This window comes from Pseudopipra pipra, chromosome 25 (genome assembly GCF_036250125.1).
Source record: "Pseudopipra pipra isolate bDixPip1 chromosome 25, bDixPip1.hap1, whole genome shotgun sequence".
NCBI lineage: Eukaryota > Metazoa > Chordata > Aves > Passeriformes > Pipridae > Pseudopipra > Pseudopipra pipra.
Window position 1 is genome coordinate 4467082 of NC_087573.1, and position 27763 is coordinate 4494844.

Consider the following 27763-nt stretch of genomic DNA (forward strand, 5'->3'; position numbering starts at 1 on the left):
TTATACCTGACATGCAATCTAAAGGTAAGAAACCTTACTTTGTGGTTCTGTAAAAATGTCCCATCTTTCTTTCCTGCTTTGCACCCACAAGAAAGGGTGAGAGGTTGAGGTAAGAGCCCTGTGGAAGCTGTGATAGTCACAGAAGCAGAAATTGAGGATTTTTAAAGTGCTGTGTGTTTTTTTCTGACCGTTTTCGCTCTTTGTTTGGCTTCCACAGGCCAGTTAGATTCTAGAGAGATCTGACAAAAGGGGCTGCTTTTCTGGGTCTAGGCTCCACTCCTGCACCAGTTCGTAGCCACAGTGAGGCTTTTGGGACAAAGGGGCTGCTGAATATGGATTTTAGTGGCCCCTTTAACTCACAGTTGGGTTTTTTGGTGTATCTCAGGCTCCTTGGGAAGCTTAAGCACACTTTGCACTGCAATTCCTCCCAAATGACTGCCTTGTCTTGTCAGCTTCCCACCTCTTTCCCCCTCTTCCCTTAGCCTGGATCTCCTTGGACATGTTTCCTCCCCCAGAGCTTTCTGCATTTGCATGAAGGGTCCAGTCCTAAAAAAAAATAAATATCCAGTCTCTGCATGACAGTGAAGTCAGTGGGTCTACTCACATGAATTAAAGTTTGCTGGAGCAGGCCCTTAGGCATTAGTTATTTTTAAATAAAGTCCGATTTTATTAATTCTACTCTGTTTGGGCTTTGGAAAGAACAGTTACAAAATGGATCGTGGGTCTTGCTTTTTACAGTGGCATTTGTTCCTCTGCTAATTCTTGTCAAACAGGGGCTCAGTGTGAGAGGGTTCCAAGCACTGTGTCCCTGTGGGATGTGCAGATTCCTGCACAGGGAGACTCTGGATGCACACACAACATATTCCATTTGCACATACTTACCTAGGCAAGGTACTGCACATCCAGGGACCTGCTCACGTGCATATACATTTGTAAGGGCAGATATGCATGTGCTTACACAAGTGTAAACTCTTAATTGCACATATACAAACATTAAAAATCAAATTAGTCTTAGATGAACCTTTTGCATTTTTCATTAAAAAGGACATTTTAAACCCCCTTTTTTTTTTGTTCACTTCAGTTTTACTGCAACTAATACAATTCACCTGATCACCTAATGGGATATTTTCCTCTCAGTATGTTAAAACACTGATTAAAATGCATTACAATTATTAAATTGGGTAGAAGAGCACTTCTTGTAAGCTTAGTCTGGAACTCCTGGGACCCAGTTGTGCCGTGACAGTTTTAGATCATGTCCCGTGTGTTACGGATGGCACAGCACAGAACCATGCTGAATATCATGCCAAAGATCTAGAAGAGAAGGGATGTGATTTAGGGATCCACTTGCAAAACAGTGATAAAATAATCTGCATATCAGAACAATCTGAAGGTCCACATGGCAGAGCAGTGGCTGCTCCTGTCTGCAAACCCCAAAACATCAGGCAACCAACACGCAGGAGATTTCACTGATCCTCAAAGCCAAGATTTTATCTGCTCCTGCTGGTTTTGCTGTTCTTTGTTCTAAATGTCAAGGCCACCAAAACTGCCCCAAACATTATTAACATAAATTTAACAGACTAAATAACTGTGGCTATTGGTATTCTCCCTGGTATTGCAGCAGAAGGCTCTGAGTTGCAGAATGCTTCTAAGTGGAATGTTATCCAGGTTTGAGTGATTCCAGAGGGACCAGGTTCCTGGAGCTGGTGCTGAGCACTGCAGTGTCACAGGCAAAGCTGAGCTATTAACACTCTGTGAGCTCAAGAGCAAGACTATACATTAAATATAAAACTCTGCTCATGTCAGGGAGCCAGTTAACTAGAGGGAATGATAACAGTGAGTGTTGCCAGAGTGTCCAGAAATGTCTTTTTTTGCCACAGGTTGATCCTCCAGAGCAGTTTGCAGCTGCCTCCTGAGGCTTCATTGCTAAGGATGGGAGATGGGCAGTTAAACCACTGGGTTCATGTTCCCTCCTCACACAGGTCCTTAAGGAAGGAGCCAGCTGAGCTGTCACACCCCATGAAGTGTCAGAAACAAGCACAGGAAAATGTACAGACGTGGTTTTGCTGCCACAGGGGTTGTTATCCCTCCATAATTTGTGTGTATCTGAGGTAGGAGCCATGCAGGAGATGTCCTTGTTCTGAGCAGTGAGGTTGTTGAACTCTGCCCCACCCACGTTGCTCTGCTGTATTCTGAGTACACCTTCATGTTTCATATAAATCCCAGGCCTGTTTAACCCTGCTGTGCTTTCTGTACCTACAGAAACCCTTCAGCTGCTTTTAAGTGTCCACATAAGCCCATGAACCTCCTGCTCTTCAGAGCACCTAAAGGGCTGTTCCTTTACTAACATTCAGGCTGCTTGTGCTGCTGGTGTCTGAGCCTGAAGGAAATAAAGGCACAGATGTGCTGGAAAACTCTTTCTGCTAAAGCCTGGTGAGCTGCAGCCCGACCATCCTGCTGTATCCCTGGATCAGGGTGACATCTGTTGGTCACAGCTCTGTCCTAGAAAACCTGATTGTAAACTGTCCTTCACATTGAACCAAAGCTACAGCCAGCATGTTCCTGGAAAACCACTTCTACAAAGGGTAGGTACTCTCTATTCCTTGTGAAAACTAAGGAATGGATCCTGAAGGATTTAAAAGCATCAGTCTGCAGTTGTTTTGGGATAGATGAAGTGCTTCTATGGCCTTTTGCTTTTCAGTTTGGTTCATGAGCATTCCACATTCCTACTATTACAACAAAACAAGATTACCATTGCTTTGGACCTTGTCTAGGGACATAAAATGGTAAAACACAGTCACACAGGTCTGCTTGCACTGATGTGGGCAACTCCCAGAGAGAGGACACACTGGAAGTGATAAGAAAAGCTGCACCTTTTTGGAATCTCACCAGCTGCTGCAAAACACCTTCCACAAAGCTTTAAGTAAGGGACAGGGTACTGGGCTCAAGCAGAGGTTTGCAAACATGGATTTACTCACTGTGATGCCAGCAATTGCAATTCCAACAATTCCAACTAAATGCAGATTAGTATCAATTACATTCTGAATTTCAACCAGGCAGTTCTGTTAAAAACAAAATGGAAAGACTTCTTTACTCCTAGAAAAAATATGCTCCAACCAACTCCATCAACTGTTCTCAAAGAATAACAGATAAATACGAAAAATATTGCAGTTAACATCCTAATTCCTGCATCTGAGCCTTGTGTTTTGTCAGACAATTTTCACAGCATATTCCCCTTTCTAGTGAGACATCTGTCCCTCTGTACAGGCTGACACAAGTACTTTTCTTACACTCGGTTCTCCCTAAATTTAAACTCATTTATATAACAGGCCATGCTAAATCAGGAGGTTTCTACTGATGCAAAACCTTCATTTTGACATTGTGCTCACAAACAGATTCCTTAAAAACAGAAATAACAGAAATATCCTTCTTAGGCCCAACAGAGTTTCCAGTCAGGAGGCTCCGGGCATGACTAAGGCAAACACTTGCCAAAATTCAGCCCCCATGGGGCCCTTCATTTGGGATCCTGTCCTGTTATCTCCTGCTCCCTTTTCCCTTCAGATGATGTAATATTGTCTCAGCTACTGTGGGATGCCACAAACAGCCTTCAGAACTGAGCTCAATACGACCTCCAACTTATTTCTGCCTCCAGGCCGCTCCCTGTCAAAGGGAATTCCACGCTGGAAATCGCAAGGTGAAAAAAGGGAAGTTCTTCCTTTCTTTTAGTTATAGAATGTCTCCAATTTTACTAAACAATTGGCATGAAAAAGTGATTAGAACTACCAGGACAGAGGACTCTTACCTTTGGCAGCTGGATATTCTCTGGACAGGGTAATCCCACTTGTTGTTCCACGTTACCTTTCCCACAGCATTGGAGCTAAAGGAGAGAGAGAGATGAAGAATCAAAGAGGGGGAAACCACAGACTGCTTCATACTGAAAGTCAGTTACTACTTTCAAACTGAAAGTGAGACAATAAATAACTAAAAAATAGAAGCAATACAGATCAAATAATAATTTTATTCTCTGTATTAACCACTGCCTCTGGTAGAGTTCCAACTATGTGGGACGAAATTCTCAAAAAGGAGTTTCGGTTGTCTGAGGCCACAGCAAACAGGCAAAGTTGTATTAACAACAATGTCCAGAAGGGATTTTTATTACAGTATCTCATAACAAAGCAAACAAGTGGATCTGGGAGAAGCTGATCCCTGGCTTACAAGGAAACAGGAGCTGTTGAAGGGAGAAAGCAGAAAGGTCAAGTATCACATACAGAATTATGGGCAATGCACAAAAGCTGCAGCACAGAATGCTGGAATTTTATTTCTGACACAACATCGTGCTGGGTTTGGAGACAGTAATAAATCAGTGTTTCAGAGGGTTTGTTTTTCCTGTTTGCCTATCTCCCAGAAAATGCTTGGAATTCCTCTTTGGGTCAGAAATAACGGCTATGGGAGAAGGACAAAAGGGTCTGAGGTTGTGAAATGTTTGTTCTAAAGAACGTGGGAATTGCTGTGAGGAGCAACAAAGCTCGGGCTTGATCTCTGTGGGAGGCAGTGGAGATACAGGACAGACACAAGTAGGATTGAGGCACTCACAGGTTCTAACTGATTCAGACACTCACTTTTTGGGTGGCCTGAACTGTGTCACACATGGACTTTTGGTTCTTTTCCTACTTGGTTCAGCCAGTGACAGGATCTGCCACACTGTACGTCCTGGGACACAGGTCACTGTTTTCTCTATGACAAATGCAGAGGATTCAGACATTTCTCCTTCTCTCTGCATTTGTGAGTATTTTTTCCTGGATTTCAATACCCAAAAGGGCCATAACAGTCATATCTTCTGCACAGCCAAGACCAGAAGCATCAGGAATTTCAAAGCCTGGCCAGTTGCACTTTTAAAAGTAGAGATCCAAAAACCAGAACTCTGACAGAGACCTCAGGAAACTCTCAGGGTTGTGAGCCTCTGGCTCCATTTTAAGTACACTCAGTTCCATTCTTCCATACCTCAGTGGGAGGAATTCTGGATTCTAGTGGGTGATGTGACAGTGGAGCAGCAGGGAGGTGACAGAGTTGGGTACTCACAGCCACGTGGTAGCGATAGATGGTACTGTTGACCTTCCCCACTGGGTTTTTCATATAATCATCATAAGCATCTTCATAGATCTTCTGGGCCTCCTGTATTGCCTGCAGAAATCAGACTTTCCAAGTGACTGCCAAATCAGTCTTATCCCCAATGCAGTGCAAACTTCCAGCTTCTGTCATCAACCTCCAGCTGATTCTATGATTCTATGATTCTATGATTCTATGATTCTATGATTCCGTGAAATTGTGCCTGATAAACAGGTTCAGGACTGGAAAGACAGGAGGTTTTGTGGCCTGGTGGCATTCAGAGGGTCAGAATGCTCATGGGCTGTATTCTGTTTTGGTTAAACACTGTTAGGTGGGGAAGTTCAGTGCCTGAATTTGTTTGCCCTTTTCCTAAGCAATGCCCTCTTTCCACACTTGATGTTCCTTGTGGATGGAAGGTGGAATCACACCTACAGATTTTCTTTAATAGAAGGGGGCAAAAACTGCATCCTGTTCTGGACTTGTGATAAAACAAGCTCTCATTGACTCCAGAAAAGAATGTCAGAGAGTTTCCCTATGCTCTAGGTCAGTCTGCACTGGAATCCATAACTGCCCCATTAGCACATTAGAGGCTCTTTGGTACTTACCACCTTCTTGCCTAGAAAGGCAAATACTCCAGCAGTGACCTCAGCTGCAAATATCACCAACAAGCAAGCAAAGAACTGTGGAGGAAGGAGAGAATGTCAATGAACATCCCTTGTTCCTGTGGGCTGCCAGTCAGCCCCTCGTCCTTGCCCAGCCCAACACCCCACACTGAAACAAAGCTGCTGAGCTGGGGCTGTGCAAAGGTGCAGAGTCAGATCCCTTGTCATATGGGAACAAAGGAAAAATGGCAAAGATGTGGCTCAGGTGGAGCTTCAGGAAAGATAAAAGGTAATTCTAGGGAAACATTATTTTAAATCTGACCCAGGGTTAGCAGAGCTGCTGGCATTTACTGTTAGCAGGCCTTGTGTAACCCAGAGTAGAAAGCCCTACAAATGGCAGTTTGCAGCTGCTAGAAAAATGTAAAAATAATCAATATATAAGTGCAGAGCATCCAGCTACACAAACTTCTGCCTGCTGTCCATTAACTGCCACATCACTGTCCAGTCCCTCTGTATCAGCCAGGTTTCTATCCCAGTTATTGTGATCCTTCTCTTCCCCTCCATCCTTCTGCCCCAGTTGGTTAGGGATTCCTGCTGAGAAATAAATTCTGCTAAATAGCAATAAAACAATTACAATTAATATGGCCTTGCTATATTAATTATAATATCTGTGGTGCTGGTGGGAATCCTTCATGTGTGACAGCTCTGCAGCTGCAGGGTGGTCAGAGAAGCTGGGTTAGCCAGGAAGAGGACATAAGACCTGAAAGGTCTTGGACATTAAAAAGATATTTCCACTAATGACATGTTGAATGCTTTGAATGATTTTCCTGCCCATCCCAGGCCCTTGAAACCCTTTACTCACTGCTCCAAGCAAGCACTGAGACTCCCGCGCTGCTCCACAGCACCCGAAAAATCCAACTGCAGACATGATGGCCCCTGCTCCCACCAACACGTAGAGCCCTGTGGAAAATCAGAGGCAGGCAGGAATTTAAGAAGGTTTCTCATGTTGAGGTGGAATTTCTTGTTTTAGTTTATGGCCGTTGTTCCTTGTCCTGCCAGTGGGCACCACTGAAAAGAGTCTGGCACCATCCTCTGACACCCCTTGGAGATATTTGTATTGATTGAGGATATGATTAATGATTAGTCATATCAACAACCCCCAAAACTGTCCCATTCTTAACTGCCTGGGGCTGGAAATGTGCTCCACTGCAGCAGTGGAGCTGCAGGAACATGGGAGATGTCAGTGTAGCCCCACACACAGTTAACATTTGGGACTCTGGCTACGTTCAGAACTTGACAGGACTAAACCATGAAGGTGAGGGGAATGGCATTCATCTCTGCCACCTGTAAAACTAAAAATACTCACATTCAACAGATGGCTTGGGGTTTTTTGTATGGGCTTTATCTAGGACAAAAGGAAACCAGAGCACAGTTTCCCTTGTGTCTTCCCCGAGAGGGGACAGGGAGCTGCTGGCTGTGTGCACTAGAGGGCACAGCAAGCCTTTGCTCCCAGCCTGGACTGTGGAAACTTTAATGAGAGCCTTTACTGTGCTCATTTACCAATTTAAACATTATTTTAAATCTGACCCAGGGTTAGCAGAGCTGCTGGCATTTACTGTTAGCAGGCCTTGTGTAACCCAGAGTAGAAAGCCCTACAAATGGCAGTTTGCAGCTGCTAGAAAAATGTAAAAATAATCAATATATAAGTGCAGAGCATCCAGCTACACAAACTTCTGCCTGCTGCCCATTAACTGCCACATCACTGTCCAGTCCCTCTGTATCAGCCAGGTTTCTATCCCAGTTATTGTGATCCTTCTCTTCCCCTCCATCCCTCTGCCCCAGTTGGTCAGGGATTCCTGCTGAGAAATAAATTCTGCTAAATAGCAATGAAACAATTGCAATTAATATGGCCTTGCCATATTAATTATAATATCGGTGGTGCTGGTGGGATGCTACCGCTGACTGTGCTGGCGGTTCACACTCTGTATTTTCTAGATTTTTAATATTCAGCAACTTGTCTCTTACTAGGACTGAGCCATCTTCAAGCTGATCCTTGCACACATCTTCACAGCACCGGTTTTTACTGATGCACAAAGATATATATGGCTCAGGAGAGAAAGGTCAGCCCTCGTGGAAGATGAATTGGAAAAGACAAAAAAAAAACAACAACCCCTGTCTCAGGTGCAGAACCTGCTGCTCGACTGGCAAACCCCACCACTGCCATTTCCTCACATCTCCATGGTGACAAACGCCGTGTAATTACCAAGATGTTTCCTGGGCTGTTTTCTGTCTGTCACTCCCTGCCCCAGTCCCTGTCATTACTTATCAGGCCACTTGGCAGAGCTATTTTAGAGTAAAGAGTGAGGAGAGGAGCCTTCCCATTTCTTTTGGTCGTTTCCAGCGAGGAAAGACTAAGCTCTGTGAGCCTGGGAGGGGGTGAGACCACTCTTAGGAGTCTGGATTTGCATTTGTCAGAGAAACAGCCTGAACATTTCACTGGCATGAGTCACAACTGAACCGCTACCTCAATCAGAACTTCCCTTTTAAGGCGTGTTACAGGAAGAACTCACACCACTCACTAAACAAAGCTGAGCCCCACAGCTCAGCCAGCCAAGACTTTAAAACCACCTTCTTCCATCTCCTGCTCAGGAGAGTTCATCCCACTCTGTCCTTTCTCAGCACCAGTTGCTGATGCTCAAGAGAGCTATTTCTAGCTGGAAAATAGTGATGGCACTTAAAATTTCCACAAAAATAAAGATATTTTTTTTGCTTGTCTGCTATATATACACACACGTCATCTTTCACACAGCAATGAGACTTGTGATTTGGGGGTTGTCCTGCAGCCAGGAGTTGGACTCAATGATCCTTGTGGGTCCCTTCCAACTCAGAATATTCTGTGATTCTGTGGGACACACGAAGAGCAGCTCGAAAAAAATTTCAAAGGGAATTCAAGTTATTTCTCAGTTTGCCTTGTGAGGTTTCCCAGCACCCACATCCAGATATGTTCAATGGAAGATGACTTCCAGGAAGGATGTCAAAGCAGTGGATGCAGGAACATCCTAGATGGTGTAAGTATATGAGGCAGGGATGCAGTATTTCTTTTCCTAGTGGGCTGTACACAGCAATGTAGGCATGATCACTTCAAATTCCGAATAAAAAGAGACCTAAACTCTAAAGTGAGACTCTCTAGAGAGAAAAGAAAAAGCAAAGGGTGACCATTTCTGGCACATACACCTTAGAACCACAGCCTGACCTAAAGCCACCAAGCACTGAGAGCCATCCTCAGCCCACAAATCCAGAAATTTGGTGGGTTTAATGTTAAACATTGTTATCCAATAGTATCATGTGTCAGAAGTAACTAAGCTTTGCTAAAACCCATCCCTTTCCAAAAAGCAGGATGGAAAGCAGAGCCTTAATCAGCTTCTATTCATAAGCACTTCCACTGTAAAACACAAAGCCCTGGCGTGGCCTCCAGCTTGGCATCTACAGCAGGGCAGGGAAACAAAATAAGGCACAAAATGGACCCTGTCTGAGAGCTAGAAATGCACACAAAACAGCTCAGCACAGAGCACAGCGTGGCAGAAAGAGGTGTGTGGGTCAGGTCAAGGTAGAGAGCTTGTTTTGGTGGGTGGAAAATGATGAGGAGACTGTCCAGCTGCAGCCTTTTGTGCAGCAGAAGGCAAAAAAAAATACAAGGTAGAAAGGAAGCAAATGTGTTTGTGGCCTGTGTGAAAATTTCCCTCTCACTTCTTCTTGCCTCTGTTCATTTCCTGTAATTTGGGCACTTTGATCTGTGTCTGCTAATGAAGAGGAGAGAGGGTTTGACGTGGAACTGGTCTCTGAGGTTGCTGGCAGCACACAGCCCAAAGAGGAGCAGAGAACAGAAGGACTGGGAATCCTGAGAGCAGGAACACTCAACTGAGGAGGGCAAAGCTGGACCCAATGGCAGGGACCTGCCCCCAACTCAGCAACATCTATTATACCTCCCTGCAGGACCCACAAACAAGTCACTCTCAACCCCTGAATGCAAAGGGATGAAGAGGCACATTCCAAAGAGTCAAATCCACTCACAAATCCAACAGAAAATTGGTTGATCTGAGCAGACACAGCCAGGGCACCACTGACTCTGAGAGGTTCTGGAGGAAATGGGGGCTTCTTTGTAACCACAAGAGGATGAAGAACAAAGTGTCACAGGGCTGGGGGTTTTTGGACAGAGCCTATTCTCTTGGCCTTTTTTTTTTTTTTGGTGAGGAAATATTGAGGGTTTGGGGTGGTGGTTTGTTTGTTTTGCTGTGCTAAGACACCCCTCCCACACACACACAGAGAGATTTTTATAGCTGTGAAGAGAAATGAAGACTTCCACTTTTAGCAGTGAGTCAAGTGAGAGAGCACCTGATAACAAACTGATTTCCCTTCTGGCTATAAAATAGTGAGTGTAATGGTGGGGGGGAAAGCCCCTTCTTCAGCCATTGTTCTTTGCAAAGCCATCGTGTCATTTTGCAAAGGACACATTTGGAAAGCAATAAAGCAGCAGCTTTTCTGTATAGTTGATCTTTTGATTCATCCCACGGGGAAAATCATTATTTCCTGGAAGGAAATTGTCAAATGGGGGTATTCCCTGTGAAAATTCCAACAGGAGGGATTCCTGTTCTCTAGCAGACTCTGCTTTGCAGTTACAAGGGGAATTCAAAAGTTATCTGGCAATCTCAGAACATCCTGTGGCTCCCTGTAGTGAAGAATGGCAAATCCACAGCTCAGCAGACATCTCTGGATTGGCATTTGTGCTCATGGCACAGAGTTCTTCCCTAAGATTCTGTCTCTTCTGGATATGGGCAATATCCCTTCTAGGGCTGTACTTGGAGACAGTGGATCTCCAGGTGTGAAGAAGCACATCAAGAAGAAATGAGGATATTCTGTGTGTTATTTCTGGATGAACAAAACCTCTGTGATTAGCACTGATGCAAAATCCCCTCATTTTAGACCAGGTAGAAGAGAGGGATGGAATTTTATAGCTGCTGACTGCAATGTGTCCTTCTGTGTGCCAAGAGTGAGGGAAGGATCAGCCAAGGCTGGTAGAGGTCTAATTTCAGAGTCTGGAACAGAACCCACACCCAGAGCTGCTTTTTGTTTGTTTGTTTGTTTGTTTGTTTTTCCCCAAATCCTACTGAAGGTTTTGAGACACAAATCCCTGCCTGGAGCCTCCTGCAAAGAGCAGGAGCAGACAGACACACAGTGTCTCTGTCTGGCTTTATTTCACATGGGTTTCTTGTTTACCTGGCTGCTATGGTCACTTTCCATTTTAAATAATTCTCCTTTTTTTTTTTTTTCTTCTTTTTGGCTGAGTAAATAACAGTGAACAAACCACCAACTGTTCATAATCCACTGAGAAAACAAGCAGCTCTGTTCTGGGGGTGAGGGACCCAGAGGCAGCGATGGCAGGAGCCCGAGAGCCCAGACAGCACTTGAAGGGATTTTCCTGAGGTTGTGTGTTCCTTCCAGCCCAGGAGGTAGATGTGCTCCTCCACAGAAGCACTGAGGCTCTCGAGCCCTGGGGAGAGCACCAAGGAACCTGTAGTACAGACACACAGTTGGAAAATATGAGAAACACACGTAGGAGTTGGAAATAACTGGCCAGACAGGGACAGTTGTGTGTGTGGCACTTGGCAGAAAAGGCTGTTTCTGAAACAGGCTTGTTACTAGACATTTCCATTGTATATTTATCTATAAAATACATTTACAAAACTGGAGGAAAGCTGCAGAGGCCTCTGAAGGAAGATGGATTTCTGGAGAATTGGAACATAACCCTTAATTGGAGCATAATGGACGTATAGGAATAAATGTCTTGTGTGAATTCCACGAGGATTTTGTGGTTAATCCTCCTGGAACCACAAAAGCATTACAGACACCAGCCAGTTTGCAGGCTTCTGCTGATGCACAAATCCTGAATTTCAATTTAAAAGCAGCCTCACTGTAATGTAACATCCCAGTCCACTTCCTCCCCTTTCCCACAGAACACTGTGTTACCTCTTGCTCACGTGCATCTCACAACCCTAAATAACCACATCCCAAATTCACTTAAGCCAAGCTGTTCCCAAAGGCTCTGTCAGTGCCTGTCACCCCCCACCCAACTGCACTGAAATCAGGTGTAACCAACACACCTGCACAATTGTGGCTGAACTTCACAGAGTCCTGTGGCAACGGATCCTACAGCTTAATGATGTGTGAAAATCTTCCCCATATGGGAGTTGTTCAAAGTGCACACAAGGACCATAATCTCATCAAATATCTAAGTACTTTTTCTAGTGTTGTTACATCCTTTTTGAGCAGAACCAGAGAGCACCAGGACACTGAGTGCACTGGGGATGTACAAAATGACATTAAGATTTTTCAATTGAATTCCCATTTCCTTTCTTAATGATTCCTGACATTTATGTGCCTCTTTGACTGCAGCTGAACAAGGCAGTTGGTTGTCAGGAGCAACTGAGAGTGAGTCTAAGATCATGTTCCTGTGTGGTTATAGCTTGTTTCAGGTCTGTCAGTGTTTATTCTGCTCACATTATCTGTTACCACGTGCGTCACTTTGCTTTGTTGATACTGTATTTCATCTGCCCTTGTAATACTCAGTCATTTGGTATCCTGAAATCCTCTCCTGATTCTCTGCAATCCCCTCTAGATTAGGACACCCTGAATAATCCTGTGTATATAAGAGCCAGCTCAATCCAAACCCTCTCTGGAGATGCTTTTGAACTGACACACCCCAAAAAAGGTTTTTGGCTGCTGTTTTATTTTTTTCCAGCAGACAAAACACTTTCCTCTAAATGGCTTCAAGAGTGGCCATTCCAAATGTATTTACAGCTCTGTCAGAATGAAACACAGCATTCCCTTGCAAAGGACATTTCCCTGGAGATGTAATGGTTTATACTGGTTTGGTTGTTTTCCAGAAGCCCCTTTAGAGATTGGCATCTAGAGCACAGATGGTCCTTTTAAAGAGAGTTTGTATGAAAAAAAAAAAGCCTGAGCATCCCTGGAGTGTAGTGTGCTGCTCCAGCAAGGAATCACAGAATCATGGAAGGCTTTGGGGTGGAAGGGATCTTAAAATTCATCTTGTTCCACCCCCTGCCATGGACAGGGACACTTTCCACTAGACCAGGTTGTTCCAAAACCTGTCCAACCTGGCCTTGGGCACTTCCAGGGATGGGGCAGCCACTGTCAAGGGAGGAGAAGAGGGTGTGCCAGAGAAGGAAATGGTGTAACTGTGAGTTCAGCTGCTGCTGCAGGGTGGAACTGGCTTTAGATAGTTACAGCAGAGAGAGGAGGGTGGCAGAAGTCACCCAGGAGCACAATTTAATAGGCAAAAAGCAAAAAGTGCATTATCATGCTTAAGTGATTAATTAAAAAAACAGCCTCCTGAACATCATTGCAAATATAAAACCACCCGAGGCAGATGGATGGATTGTTCCATTAGGCTAAATTGGCTTGTCTGGTCAGAATTGCCTTTATTCTTGCTTTTATTTTGCCAGGGGGAATACTGACTCTTAGGAACTGCTGTGAGGTTTTATGACCCAGCACAGAGACTTCAGAGCAACTTTCATTTTGAGGGAGGTTTTCTCAGGGGGTGGCAGTGGTGCTGTCATATTTTTTAAGCCAATTTCCAGTGCAGCAGCTTTCGTTTTCCACTCAGGGCCACTATCAGCCTTTTCTAAACCACTCTTCCTGAACAGCAGAAGAACACAAGATGATAGGAAGAAAGACAAATTCATGGCTTAAGTCTTAAGTACAGACTAAAAGGCTCTCCAATACACCACTTGATGCTCCCCTTGTGGTATTGCACCTTTTACAGAGGCTGCTTTGCCAACAGCCCTCATTTTAAAGGCTGAGGGAGTTTGAGAGGTCATGGATTTAGGAGAAAAAATACTGTTGACTAAGGATATAGTGCTTGAGTCCAAAATACATGAATAGAACTAGAACAAAGTGAGGCACAGGAGCAGAGAACTGCAGTTTACATGGATTTAACTGCTGGCCAACTCCTGTTTGTATGGGCATCCACTACTATGGAGAAAAACTACTAATATCCTTCAACTCCAGACATGACTTCATATCCTAAGGCATGTGCCATCTAACTGTACCTTTCAAAGCCAGAAGGATCACTCAGTGCTCTCACAGACCCCAAGAAAAAGCCACAGCCACCCTGAAACTTTTGTCCACAACTGGTTTGGCCCTGATGAGTGCCTGGACCACAGACTGGATCATGGAACTGAAACAGAGAACACAACACAGCACAAGGGCTGTGAGCTCTGGCTGGGTAGGAAAAGCAGAGTTTCAGGGCTGAGAAAGAGTCACCCAGATTGATTCATTCACATTCATCAGGTTTTGTTACCATTCCTGATGGGGCTTGTTGAGTACATACACTTCATTTTTATTGCTGCTGGCAGTGATGGGATCCTCTGCACTTCATTTATTAGGGATAAAAAGGGTTTGTCCTTCCTGTCGCCCAAGGAACCAAAGCAGACTTTGCCCTTCATCCACCAAAAGCAGAGAGGGGACAAAAGGGGCCTGGAACAGACCCTTAAAAAGTCCCTGTGTCAGTTTTTACTTCACAAATTCTCCACTTGTCCTCAGCAGCACTTGGTCTGTACTGCTGTGCCTTAGGTATTTTTAAAATTAAGAACAGCACCACTACAAGGAATTAGTTAAGGACCAACTGTGGGACAGCAATGCTGACACCTTGGGTTCACAGAAGCATCTCTGTTTCCTTCTGATTGCTGCAGACTTTCCTGCCCAGTAAAACACTTGCCAGAGTCTTGGTACAGGAGTCTCAAGAAGGTTGAGCAATCCAAGGAATTCCCTTTATTCTACCAATCTTTTCTCCATCTGATCAGTGCAGTGCCACAGACAACTCAGATAAAAGAGGTAACTGCCAGCTATGGGCCTTTGCTGAAATTATCTTTTTCCTTTCATTCTTTTTTCTCTCCAGTGCAGCTACAAGAGGAGTGACCTGTACCAGAGCTGACAGGCAGTCAAACAAGGAAGCTCCAGTTTTGCCTCACCACTTGAAGCACAGGCACAAAAACTGTACTATGAGATGGAGCAACATAAAAATATTGTCCCACTGTAGCAGAAACTCCAAAAGCTGGGGAGCTGCAGGCAGTGGATGTCCAGTTTTAGGAGTCTGTAAGATACATCTGGTAAAGTGGATGGAGACTGCGTGGGTCAAAGAGTTCCAACTCCAGCCCTCTCTGTTGTAGGATTTTAACTGCAGGCTGCAGTGGGGAATATGGATCACCAAACACAAAACCACAAGCAACAGAAAACTAAGAACACATATGTGCTTGCCCTCAGCACTGCTGCCTGGAAGCTGTTCTCCAACCAACAAAAACATCTCAGTGGCTGGAAAAGATGAAGAGGCCTCGTTGCCAAGTCATGGCCCGAACTATTCCAGGGGCAGAAAAGGCAGCTGGACTGCTGGTAAAGAGCAAGGCTATTTAAGGAGACTCATTCTGGCCTAATGGAAAATGCAAGGATAGAATTATCAATTATTTTAAACTAAAACAACATTTCAGATCCAGGAAAAAAAACATCACAAGGAAGCACAAGAGAGAAGCTGGTTAGATCGGGCTGGCAGCTCAATCCAGGTACAGAAAGAGCAGAATATGCTGCTCTTTAGAAGAAAGAAAATTAAATGTTTTCTAGAAGATGGTGATTCTGGACAGTGTTTCAGTCCACAAAGCAAACTCTGAATGCACCTGCACTGTTGTTCCAAGCACTGGCACAAAGCTGATGTGATCACAGGGGCTTGGGTTATCACAAGGCAGCCAGAGAAGCAGTCAGGGCAACAGAGACAAAGAAATTACTCTTAGATATTTAGCTATATACTTATATTTTAAGTCATACTGCTTAAGAGGGCTTTCTCCTCCAGCCCTCAGGGCAGCTGCTCCCTTCGTGCTGCACAGTGTTCCATACTAAGAATTCCTGTGCAGAGCCCTGGCTGTCAGCCAGGATGCATGTCACAGAGCAAACAGAGCCAAACAAAAACAGCCCCACAGACTCTGAGAAAGGCCCAACACACAACTGGCAAGGGGGACTCCAAGCTGAAATCTAGAGAGGCAAAGCTCTTCAGCAGGACCATCAAGTGCAGCTTTGTCTGCTGCAAAACCCACTGTAACTGAACTTATCACTGTTCTTTTACCACTTAGTCCCAGACTGTTCCCAGCCCCAGCACAGCTGCCCCATCAGATGCTCAGAAGTCACAGCAGCGTTTAACATGATTTGTAATGAGGGAGGGCAGCAAAAAACTCTGGTTTTCTCTCACAGGACTGCTCTGTCCAGTGCCTATTACAAAAAAGGGCAAACCCTTCGCTTTAGAATTCAGTCCAAAGTGCAAGTTTAAAAGAATTCTCAACATCTCTGTGCCCTGTTCCTCAGCACTTCCCCTGCTTGCAGTTACATATTTCAGCAGACAGCTCTATAAATACATGTGGCAGCCCAATAGCTCAGTGTCATGGTCTGTGATGAAACTTTTACAAGAAGGTTCCCCAGGACTTCCCAAAATTAACAGCTTTGAACAACTTTTGTAATTCCTATTTAGGACAGGAGCAGATTTGAATGCACATGCACCAGAGAATATCTTGTTTACACAGTGTGTTACAGTCTGCACTGTGGTGCTTATTCACAGCACAGGATGTATTAATTTCTGGCTTCCAACAAACCAACAGCACTTGATTCTGAAGGTCAGAACATCTTTCTGTCTTGTTTGCTCTCCTGGGACAAACATAAGTGGATGAGGCAGGGAACCATTCCAGCACACAGCACAGGAAGTTCAGCAGGTATAAACTGGATCTGGAAATGAAGTTGGTGATCTAATATGCTGCTGTCATAGCAGCTCAGATGTAAGAGAAAAACTAAATCATATTTCCTGCCTCTCTGTGTCAGTGGAGATGCTACAGGGTATTTTACAATAACCCTCAGGTCCCAAACAACATTTTTGTCTGAATGGTTTTATTCAGCCTCACAAAAATCACATGGAAACTTTGCTGGACATCACATTCTCCCCATCTATTCCCCCAGTGCTGTACAGCCAGCTCTGTGTCTCCAGCCTGGCTGCATATGTTAGAGAGGCTTGGGTTGGGACTGTGGTGGATCTGAGTCAAGGCCTCCACTAAGAGAATGGGGGTATTTAAAGCAACTGCACAATGTTGCAGTGATGGGTGACTGACTGCAGGACACCTCGGGCCAACTCCCAGTCCTTCCACCCTGTCAGAGTGGCTCGATGGACACGGCAGGGCTGGGAATTCACTCACACCTGGCATTTGGAGATGGCAAAAATGTTTGTACCAACTGGATTTTACTGAGTCAGTCTCCAGGGGTGATGAATTAAACAGAAAAAAACCCCTGACTTTTCTGCTGTAAGGACATGTTACAGTTGCCAGTGGCAGAGAAATGCAGTTGCTGGCAGTCCCAGACAGCTGCTATTTAAGGGTGTCTATAGATACATAACACAGGTGGCATTTCCAGAAAACCCGCCTGGAAATCCTAGGGAGAGAAAAATTATCTTAAATGCTAAAATTAGAAGTGACTAATACCAGATCTGCGGACTTGAGGAACTAGTTGATTCCTGCCTGGGTTGGACAAACACCTCCTGAGATGGCTGAACACCAGGTAGTTTAGTTTGACTTTTCATTAGTGGAAGGATTTGCTCTGATACTTCAGTCACACTGGGGCCTATGTGAATGAAGTAACACCAGTGCTGACCAGTGAGACACAGGGAGAACTGGGGAGCAAAATTTAACTGCTGCACTGGCACTGGGAACATTCTGAAGTGACACTGTTGTTTTCTTGGCTGGCAGCTGCACAGAAGGAAGGATATATTGGTGAAACCCACGAGTCTCTGACCTGTCTCACCTTCTATTCTGAGAGTATTAGCACAATTCACTTAGGATACGTGAGGACTGGATCAAATCCAAGAGAAGAGATTAGTTTGGACTAAGGAAGTGGATGCCAGGCAGAGAGAAGTCAAAAGCCACCACGCACATGGCACACACAGAACGGCCAGTTTTGGGTAGTTCAGGGCAGGAATTGTTGACCTTCATAGAATTCAGTGCATCACCTGCCCCAGGATGAAGCAAGGGCTGACAGCTGTGTCCTCCCACGCGCTGGAACTTACCCAGGAAGAAATACTCCGGGGACTTCTTGTCTGTAGCAAAGTCTGCCATCGCCCCACCGAAGCGCAGCCACAGCCCGAAGGCAATGACAGCCAGTCCTGCCAGCTGCAACACAAACAGAGAGTCAGCACTGCACAGACACACGGCCAGAGAGCACCAGAGAGGTGCCACTGGCACCTGTGCTCTCCTGAAACCCCCCCAGCACAAAATTCAGGGAGCGCTTGCCAGCGTCTGATAACAACAAATTCCTGTTTCAGGGCAGCGTGCTGCTTTGTTTCAGCTCTTCAGTGCAGGGGTGATTCTGAACTTAGTAGTGGCTCTCAAGTCTGATAAGTCATTTAGTCATGAAAACTTGGCCTGAACTGCAACAGGGAATGGAGTCGGGCAGGAGCTCCCCAGCAGAACCAGGAGGTAAAAGGGTTGTTACACGTACAATATCTTGGAGTACAGATATTGGAAACTAGTGATGGATGCTGCCAAACGGAAGGAAAAATTCCCTTTAATGCAAACAAGACCGGGTCACAAGGGAGTGTCACAGCATGTTGTTTAAGGGGAAAAATCTACAGTCAGTGGTCTCAGCCCCACCACAGGCCAGACAAATTATCAGCCTCCCAGGCAGCAGTGGGTATCCTGGCAGACAGCTCCAGAATCCCACAGGATCAGGCACAGTGTCCTGTTGCTGTGCTGATGGAGGCCCAGAGCCTCGGTCTGTAGCTCCTGCACAACCTGGGCAAGGCTCCCAAACACCTGCTGCTTCCCATGGCCGTGGCAGCCTGGCATGGTGCATTTCTAACCTGCCCTGCGTTGCCTGGCACTTGATCCGTGTGGCACAGTCTCCACAAGCCAGGAAAGCGGGCGAGTGCCCAGCTGGAGAGCGTGGGACCATGGCTTTCCTCACAGACGTGTCCTAGCAGAGCTGAGGGTCCCCTGCCACCCTGTCACAGCATGGGGACCTCCTTCCTGCCAGGCAGGGGCTCAGCTTTAGGCGGGCAGTTTGGGCTGAATGCCCCAGCCAGCTGAGGAGATGGTTTCTTCCATCCCAGCAAAAAAGGCAGGACAACAAAACACAGTAGTTGTCGCTTTTGAGAAACAAATAACACAGAGCTTTGTCCTTCTGCTGCCTTGCAGCTGCAGCTGGGCAGCATCACTCTGCCCCTCCAGCTCGAGCACAGCAGCACTGTGTCCCCGGGGCGCGCAGCGCTGTCACCAAGAGGGAACAGCATTTGCTTTAACTGTGCTTCAAGCATAAAGGAGACAAAAGCCCAAAACTGCTCGCTCCAGAGAGGCTGAACAGGATTACTTTGTGACTTCTTTTTAAAAGAACCCAGTGAATCAGAAGGAAAGAAAAAGACGTTTAAGAAGATGACACTGCTGATTGTTTTCCAGCGTGAAAAACTGGAAAGCTGAAGGGAGGACAGAGCGCGAGGGAAAGTGAAAGAGAAAAGAAAGTGTGAATTCAGCTGTGCTGGGGAACTGTGAGACTATTGAAAAGGTGCAATGAGGGGAGAACGGGCACAGCATTCCCTAAATTTCTCGGGGATGATGCGAGGACTTTCTCTTAGGATGAACTCGTAAACGCAGCAGCTGCTGGCTCGCTGTTTGAAATGCCAGGAGTAAAACCCACCGTGATGCTGTGAAAGGGAGAACCTCTCCCAGCCTCCTCCTGCAGCTCTCCGGTTGCCGGGGAAATGGCCACTACTTTAAACTATCAGTTAAGACACAGGTTGCCTTTTCCCAGCGGTGTCATCTCACATCGAATCGCTACTTCCCCGGGAAGAGCTGTGTCTCCATGGGAGCAGAAGCCGGGAGCGCCGGCCGAGCGCTGTCACTGCTTCGGGCAGCTCAGCTGCTCGGAGGGACCCCCGCCCGAGCCGCCCACCCTCTCCCCTCCCCCGGCACCCTCCGGTCCCCCCGCCCGGGGCCGCGTCCCGGAGCGCCCGCAGCAGGTGCCCCGGCCCCGCCCGGCCCCGCCCGGCCCGGCGCTCACCCAGAAGGTCAGGTTGAAGATGAAGAGCAGGATCTTGATGCAGCGCATCCCCCCGCGCCCCGCGCCCATGGCGGGCGCCGGCTCCGGCAGCAGCTCCCGAGGCGGATCGGCCCCGACTCGCCGGCGGGGCGGCACCGGGGGCAGGTGCGGGGCCGGGCGGGGCTGCCCGGGCGGATCCGCCGACCTGGGCCCGCCCCGGGGCGGACTTTGTGCCCGGAGTTCCCGGGCGGGGCCGGGGAGCGGCGGGGGCGCGCCCGGGGCTGTCGGGACCGTGCCCGCCCGGGGCTGTCGGGGCCGTGCCCGCCCGGGGCTGTCGGGGCTGTCGGGGCCGTGCCCGCCCGGGGCTGTCGGGGCTGTCGGGGCCGTGCCCGGGGCTGTCGGGGCCGTGCCCGCCCGGGGCTGTCGGGGCCGTGCCCGCCCGGGGCTGTCGGGGCTGTGCCCGGGGCTGTGCCCGGGGCTGTGCCCGGGGCTGTCGGGGCTGTCGGGGCCGTGCCCGCCCGGGGCTGTGCCCGGGGCTGTCGGGGCTGTCGGGGCCGTGCCCGCCCGGGGCTGTCGGGGCTGTGCCCGGGGCTGTGCCCGGGGCTGTCGGGGCTGTCGGGGCCGTGCCCGCCCGGGGCTGTCGGGGCCGTGCCCGCCCGGGGCTGTCGGGGCTGTGCCCGGGGCTGTCGGGGCTGTGCCCGGGGCTGTCGGGGCTGTCGGGGCCGTGCCCGCCCGGGGCTGTGCCCGCCCGGCTCGTCGGAGCCCTCCGAGCACCCCGCGTGTTCTCAGGGCGTTCAGTGACACTCGGATGTCGCAGATGCCGCCCGCAAAATCGCGAGCACCGCCGAGGGTTTGATGTCCGTTCTCCTCGACATTATCTCACACTCATAAACTAAAGCCCCCTAAAGTTAATTTTCCAACCGCTGATACTTTCGCTTCGTTGTCTAGATTTGACCCAAGATGTGACTCTGCCATCAAAATCTTTCTCCTCTCCTCTGGTGATTTCTTTTTTCAACTGCTGTTCTCCTTCAAACTCTTCAGGAACTCTGAATCCAAAGCTGCCTGTGAGGCTTTGACAGAAGAGCACAAGGTAGAGGCTGAGTCTGTGGAAACGTGGGGTTTCTGTGTCAAACATTTCCTCTCAATATTTAATTAACAAAGCACTTATTTCCTGCTTTGTGCTCTGTTAGTAACTCTACAGTGTTACCTAGTCATATTGTTGTCATATTTAGAATCAATTTTCCCCGAGATGTGTATGGAAACCACGCAAAAAGGCGTAGGAAAAGATGCTTGGTGTTGTTATTTCCAATTACAACCATCTAATGATACAGAAATACCAAAGGATGTTGGAGGTGGTTTCCATTTTCACTCACTTTGCTGTTTATTTTCTGCTGCGTTAAAGCCTGGCAGCATTTTGGGAAAATCAGCCCCAACAGTTTATTTGAATTGCAGTGGCAGACTTCAATTAAGAATCTCTTGATTCATTTGTAATGAAAAACACTTTATTAGCTGGGGTTTTTTAAAGAAACTTTCAACCTACCTTATGACTCAAAATAAAGCCTTACAATTTCCCTTTTTTGCTTCAGTGATGCAAATGGTGTTGACCTCAATCCCTTCTAAAAATAACAAAAACATGAATGCATTTGAATAGACAAAAATAACTTCATGACAATGAGATACATCAAACAAGTAGCAAAAGACTTCATTATCCCCTGATGGATCTGAAGCAATGAAAAAAAACAGTGAGCAGTTTTGTGTTGGATTATGATGGCAACATAGGTTTTGAAAAAGGCTTTTATCAGGCTTCTCTGGTAGTCTTCATGCTAATTTTATCTAAAAGTTTAGGGATGGAGCATTCAGCTCTCACAAGTAGTAGGTCTCCTTCCCACATAATTCTTGCAGCAAATGAATTCCAGTATGATGCTTTTCAGTGCCTGGTTCCTGGCATCTCAAAGAGGCCCTTCACCTCTTCCTCCTGCACTGTGCCAGGGGTCACACAGGTTTGGGTGCCCAGGGGACAGGGGTTACATCAGACTGGCAAAAAATCACTTATGGGGTTGTACAGGGCTCCACTTTAGGGCCAGTGCTCTTCATAATGACTTCACAATATCACAGAATCACAGAAGATGCCGAGTTGGAAGGGACCCAAAAGGATCATCGAGTCCAGCTCCTGGCCCTGCACAGAACCATCCCCAAGAGTCACACCAGGTGCCTGAGAGGATCATCCAAACACTCCCGGAGCTCTGGCAGCCTTGGTGCTGTGCCCACTGCCCTGGGGAACCTGTTCAGTGACCGACCACCCTTTGGGGGAAGAACCTTTTTCTAATCTACAACCTAAACTTCCCCTGACACAGCTCCAGGCTGTTCCCTGGGTGCTGTCCCTGGTCCCCCCAGAGCAGAGCTCAGTCCCTGCCCCTCCTCTGCCCCTCCCGAGGAAGCTGTAACTGCAGTGAGCTCTCCCCTCAGCCTCCTCCAGCTGAACACACCAAGTGCCCTCAGTGTCCTCACACGGCTTCAAATCAAGGCCCTTCCCCATCTTTGTTGCCCCCCTTTGGATGGTCCCTCATGGCTCAATATCTTTCTTATATTGTGGTGACCAGAACTGCCACAATATTCAAGGTGTGGCTGTCCCTGTTGATGGCGAGTTGAACCTGAGTCAGCAGAGCCCTGGCAGCCCAAAAGGCCGCCGTGTCCTGGGGGGCATCAGGCCCAGCATGGCCGGGAGAGGGAGGGGATTGTCCTGCTCTGCCCTGCCCTGGGGTGGCCTCACCTCGAGTCCTGGGGGCAGCTTGGGTGCCACAATATAAGAAGGATGTAAAGCTCTTAGAGAGCGTCCAAAGGAGGACATGAGGATGGTGAAGGGCCTGGAGTGGAAGGACATGAGGAGCAGCTCAGGTCACTTGTTTTATTCAGCCTGGAGAAGAGCCCGAGGTCAGACCTTGTCGAGATCTGCAGCTTCCTCCCGAGGGGCAGTGGAGGGGAGCGCTGATCTCTGCTCTCTGTGACCAGTGACAGGACCCGAGGGAACGGCCTGGAGCTGTGCCAGGGCAGGGGCAGGTTGGATCTAGGGAAAGGTTCTTCCCCCAGAGGGTGGTCGGGCACTGCCCAGGCTCCCCAGGGCAGTGGGCACAGCCCCAAGGCTGCCAGAGCTCCAGGAGCGTTTGGACAGCGCTCTCAGGGGCAGGGTGGGATTGTTGCGGTGTCCTGTGCAGGGCCCGGAGTTGGGCTGGATGATCCAGCTCGGGACATTCCAGGATCCCCCGAGGATTCCCGGCCGGTCCAGCCCGTTCCGCGGGCGGCAGCTCCCTCTGGTGGCAGCGGCCCCGCATTGCAGGGACGCGGCTTTTCCGCCTCCGTCCATCGCTCCAGGGACACGGACCCGCCTCATCCCGCCGCATTTCCCCGCTCGTCCCCGCTCAGCAGCGCCTCGGCAGCCCTGGCATTTATTACAATCGTATCTGTGATTTCCAGGTTCGCGATCCATTAAGAGGTTCTTAAAGAAAACCACAAAGGCGATCGATTAATATTTCCTTTCATGGGCCGTTTGGAACGAATCAGAATAATAAAGGCAAGAGGAAACTCATAACATTTTTGTCAACAGGGTTATCAAATTGTGAAGGAAAAATTCACGTGTACAGCATTCACAACATTATTCCATGAGCTGTGCTAGTCAGTCGTGTTTGCTGGGAAAAGTGTAATTTCCATCTTGAACATGTCCAGCTTCAAAATCCATAGATTTTATTGCTTTATATCTTAAAGACCCTTCTATTATCAAAGTGTGCTTTTCCCCTCGAGGTTCTAACACGTTATATCTTAAATGAAACAAGCATATGGATATTTGTAACAGCTTTCTAGCCTGGAAATTTCTTTGCAGTTAGATTTTACAATTATGCAGATCCTGGGGCACAAACTATTTGCTTTGGGTTATTTTCCCATTGCAGACCAGGCTGGGAAACTTTTGAAGGAAGTGTTATCCAACTGTAGCAGTAGTTATTCAGATACTGCTAAACATATGGAATTACCTGTATTTGTAATGACAGATGGATGAGAAACTGTCCTTGGTTCAGCAAGTGCTGCTTAATTTCAATTACTGCAAGAAAGTACAAGTTTTTATTGCCATAAAGATCATCCCTAAACTGATTTGAGAATTAAAATATTTAAGATGTGTCTGTACAGATCTAAACTTCACCATTCTCCTTCCAGGTCTGACCTCCCCTTCCTCTGTTTTTCCATCTTCCAAATGGTTCTCTGGTAACCCATCGACCTTTGAGAGATCAGGAAAGCACAATATTGTTTTTTCCTTTTGGTGTTTGGCTGTTTTCTAAGTGGTTTAAAACCTACAGTTTTTCCAGTTTTGTGCTTTATGAACAGCAAAACTCCCATGTGTGTTTCTTAGCTCTGCAGAGGATTGATTAGATTTCATGGAATAACATTATAGAATGGTTTGGGTTGGAAGGGACCTCAAAGATCATCCAGTTCCACCCCCTGCCATGGGCAGGGACACCTTCCACTAGCCCAGGTTGCTCCAAGCCCTGTCCAACCTGGCCTTGGACACTTCCAGGGATGGGGCAGCCACAGCTTCTCTGGGCAACCTGTGCCAGGGCCTCCCCACCCTCACAGGGAACAATTTACCCCTAATATCCAATCTAACCCAGCTCTCTGGCAGTTTAAAGCCATTCCCCCTTGTCCTACCTGCTTCCTGCCTCTCAGCTCTTTCTGTGCATGATAAGCTCAAATTCCCCATTCAAGGTTCAAAATCACCCTTCAGGGAAGCATCAGCCAGGGAATGAGGAGGAGCTTCCTTAAAAAAAAAATCTTATGCCCTGACTTAAATGTTTAGTTTCTGTGGACCTACAAGTGATTTTAAATTCCAAGCAAACAGCCCCAAACCCATCCTGGACTCCCATTCTTATGGGGACAATGAAATTTGCATCATACCTTTGGCATCTGGGTTGCTGTTTCCATTTCCACTGAGTAATTGCCGGAATGCTTGGCCTGGCAACTCTGCCTCTGTCTCAGAATGCAGCTCAGGAATTGCTCCCTGGAATACAAAGGAGGTCAGAAGGGACTGTGCTTGTCCAACTGTCTGGTCAAATAGTCTGCTCCTTTGTTTCCTTCCATGCTTTTTGATTTATTTTTTTTTTTAATATATTTACTTGCTTTGCATCAGGCACTTGCATGAGAGATCAGTCTGCAAGGCTCATCCCAGGCTGTTGAGAACTGGTTGGGTGCCCTGACAACTGCACTGGGCTGGTTTTCTCTTTTTGGGACTGTCCAGCATTTGCTGTGCTCAAATCCTGGCCTCTCTCTGAAAGCTGCTTCTCAGAAAAGGCATTGCAAGGGTGTAATATCCCAGAATTCTGTAAACTGCTTAATTTCTGCAGCAGGCACAATCCAGGGAGGTGATTCTGCCCCTCTGCTCTGCTCAGGTGAGACCCCACCTGCAGAGCTGCCTCCAGCCCTGGAGCCCAGCACAGGAAGGATGTGGAGCTGCTGGAGCAGGTCCAGAGGAGGCACCAAGATGATCAGAGGGCTGGAGCAGCCCTGCTGTGAGGAAAGGCTGAGAGAATTGGGATTGCTCAGCCTGGAGAGGAGAAGCTTCAGGTTGACCCAATTGTGGCCTTTCAGTACCTGAAGGGAGGTGACAGGAAACATGGGGAGAGACTGTTTAGAAGGGCCTGGAGTGACAGGACAAACCTACTCTTCAAACTGAGAGTAGGTTTAGATTGGATATTAGGAAGAAACTATTCCCTGTGAGGGTGGGGAGGCCCTGGCACAGGGTGCCCAGAGAAGCTGTGGCTGCCCCTGGATCCCTGGAAGTGTCCAAGGCCAGGTTGGACAGGGCTTGGAGCAACCTGGGCTAGTGGAAGGTGTCCCTGCCCATGGCAGGGGGTGGGACTGGGTGATCTTTAAGGTCCCTTCTCACCCAAACCACTCTGGGATTCTCTGATGAATCACAGATGTAGGAGCTGGAGCTGGTGTGCCTGTGAGGGGCCTCTTTCACACGTTTCTGCCACAGCAACATCCAGTTCTCAGCAGTGGAGTTTCCTTGCCTTGGGCTGAAACACTGTGCTGCCCAGAGAGGAACCTTTGTCCCTCGTTAATTTTGCCCCTGGACACGAAGTAGACTTAGAAAAAGCAAGTTTAGCTGTTTCTGCTCCCCATTAAGCAGTAGCACATTCTGTGCAGTTGACGTTGATATGTCCATGAACCATCTCTGATAAAATGTAATGAACGCTCATGAAATGTTTTAATTTGGCACCATTTCCCTGGAAGGATTGTAAAAGTAAGGAGATGCTTTGTTTCCCAGGAAACCTGGCCTAGAGGATAACAACATGATCTGTCAAACTGTGAAAAACACTAAGGAAAAATAGGTTATCAAAACTGTTGCTCAAGGTTTAATTAGAAGAAATTCTTCTGCTGTGCATGATGGCTGAGGTTGTTTTGAGCTAATCTGGCCGTTTGGATCAGCATGGAAAATGAGGTATGGAACCAATTCCATGATGAGTCACAGGGGGTCTGGGACAGCTGGACAGGGATAAACTCATTTGGCCCAGGCCAAAGAGTCTCCACTGTGGATTTCAGTGTGACCAACTCCCAGAAGTGGGTCCCTACTTGCACGTGGACTTTTCTCCTGTATTTACAGACTTCCCATTGAGAAGGACTGACATTATAATCCTTGTTCTTACAGACTGAACACCTTGAATTACTGCCAGTGCTCCCTGGTCTCCATGCCCTGTGGCAGAGGAAAAGGCTGTTTGTCCAGAAATTTTGGGTGAACCAGAGTTCTTTGACTGTGGGCTCAGGATGCTTTCACAGGTCTGTGAGACATTTATCACAACCTGTGTGGAGGTTTTCTGCAGAGATTGGGCTACTGGAGTGATCCCAGAACTGTAAGTTCTTGAGTACTTGTCCCATCTCAGCCCTGTGGTTTACTCCCATATAATCTGTTCTTCCCTTCAGGGAATTAAAATCTAATGCATATAAAATGGTCTAAGAATGACTTATTTCATAGTGGTCTGGACTGTTTATTACAGAAAGCTTATTAAAAAGCTCTGCTAATCTCTGAGCTGTATTCCATCATCTTTTCCAACCTTAATGATTCCATGATCTAGGGGAGGGTGTGCAACTCTGCTCGTAGCCTGGAAAGCAGCAGGGCTCCTGTCCTGTATCTCAACAGGAGAAACTCAGGGTGTGCTTTGTGGCACTCCAAATATTTCCAGCCATTCCAGGAATACCCCTGGGGCAATTCCCTGGGGGCACATGGAATTTCATCCAGTCAGCAGAGGTCCCAAAGGCCCTGACTCACAATCTGCATCACAGGAGGGAACATGCTGCTGCTGCTGCCGTCCTGACTTGAAAATTGTTCGAGCCAAGTAGGAAAAGGAAACTGCTCCAAAGGGCAATGGAAAAAAAAAAAAAAAAAAAAGAAAGTTACTCAAATTCAAAGCTTATGCCTCAGGATCAAGGAAGTTTACTAGACAGGTTTTAAACTGCACATTTCTGTGGTCCTTCAGAAATGCATCGTGGCTGGAATGTGAAATCAGAGAAGCGAGTGGTGAAACGTGCCACGTATCCCCTGCCTTTCACTCCACTGACATCAGGGGTGATTTGTAACATGATGAGAAATCCCAGTGCCACCAGTGAGGTCTGTAAGTCAGGTCAGCTCCTGGGGAGGCAGGGAGGGAGGGAGGGAGGGAGGGATGTGTTGCCTGGCGTGCTCCCACCAGCAGAGTCTGGCTGCGGTTCAGATCTGCCCCTTGCTGGCAGGAGATGAAGATTTCACTGACAGCAGGGGTTGAGTGGCACTTGCAGGGTTGTGGTGGTGGATGGGGGACCCAACAGACACCAGAGATCCTTAAAGAGAAGTGTCTGCTTCCACAGAACTGCTTTAAGCTGTGAATTGATGGAGGTTTAGACATCTTTTCAAGTTT

At 47.4% G+C, this 27763-nt stretch overlaps 1 protein-coding gene across 1 annotated transcript; it reads right to left on the minus strand.

Moving 5' to 3' along the window:
• Positions 1–643: 643 nt before the first annotated feature.
• TSPAN2 (tetraspanin 2) lies at positions 644–20031 on the minus strand. Its single transcript, XM_064636063.1, has 8 exons — positions 19851–20031; positions 17866–17968; positions 6568–6665; positions 5709–5783; positions 5077–5178; positions 3800–3874; positions 2976–3059; positions 644–1311 (listed from the first exon to the last, which is right to left on the minus strand). Exons 1-8 carry the CDS (start codon positions 19917–19919, stop codon positions 1246–1248), a joined length of 672 nt encoding a protein of 223 aa, XP_064492133.1. The 5' UTR covers positions 19920–20031; the 3' UTR covers positions 644–1245.
• Positions 20032–27763: the final 7732 nt, after the last annotated feature.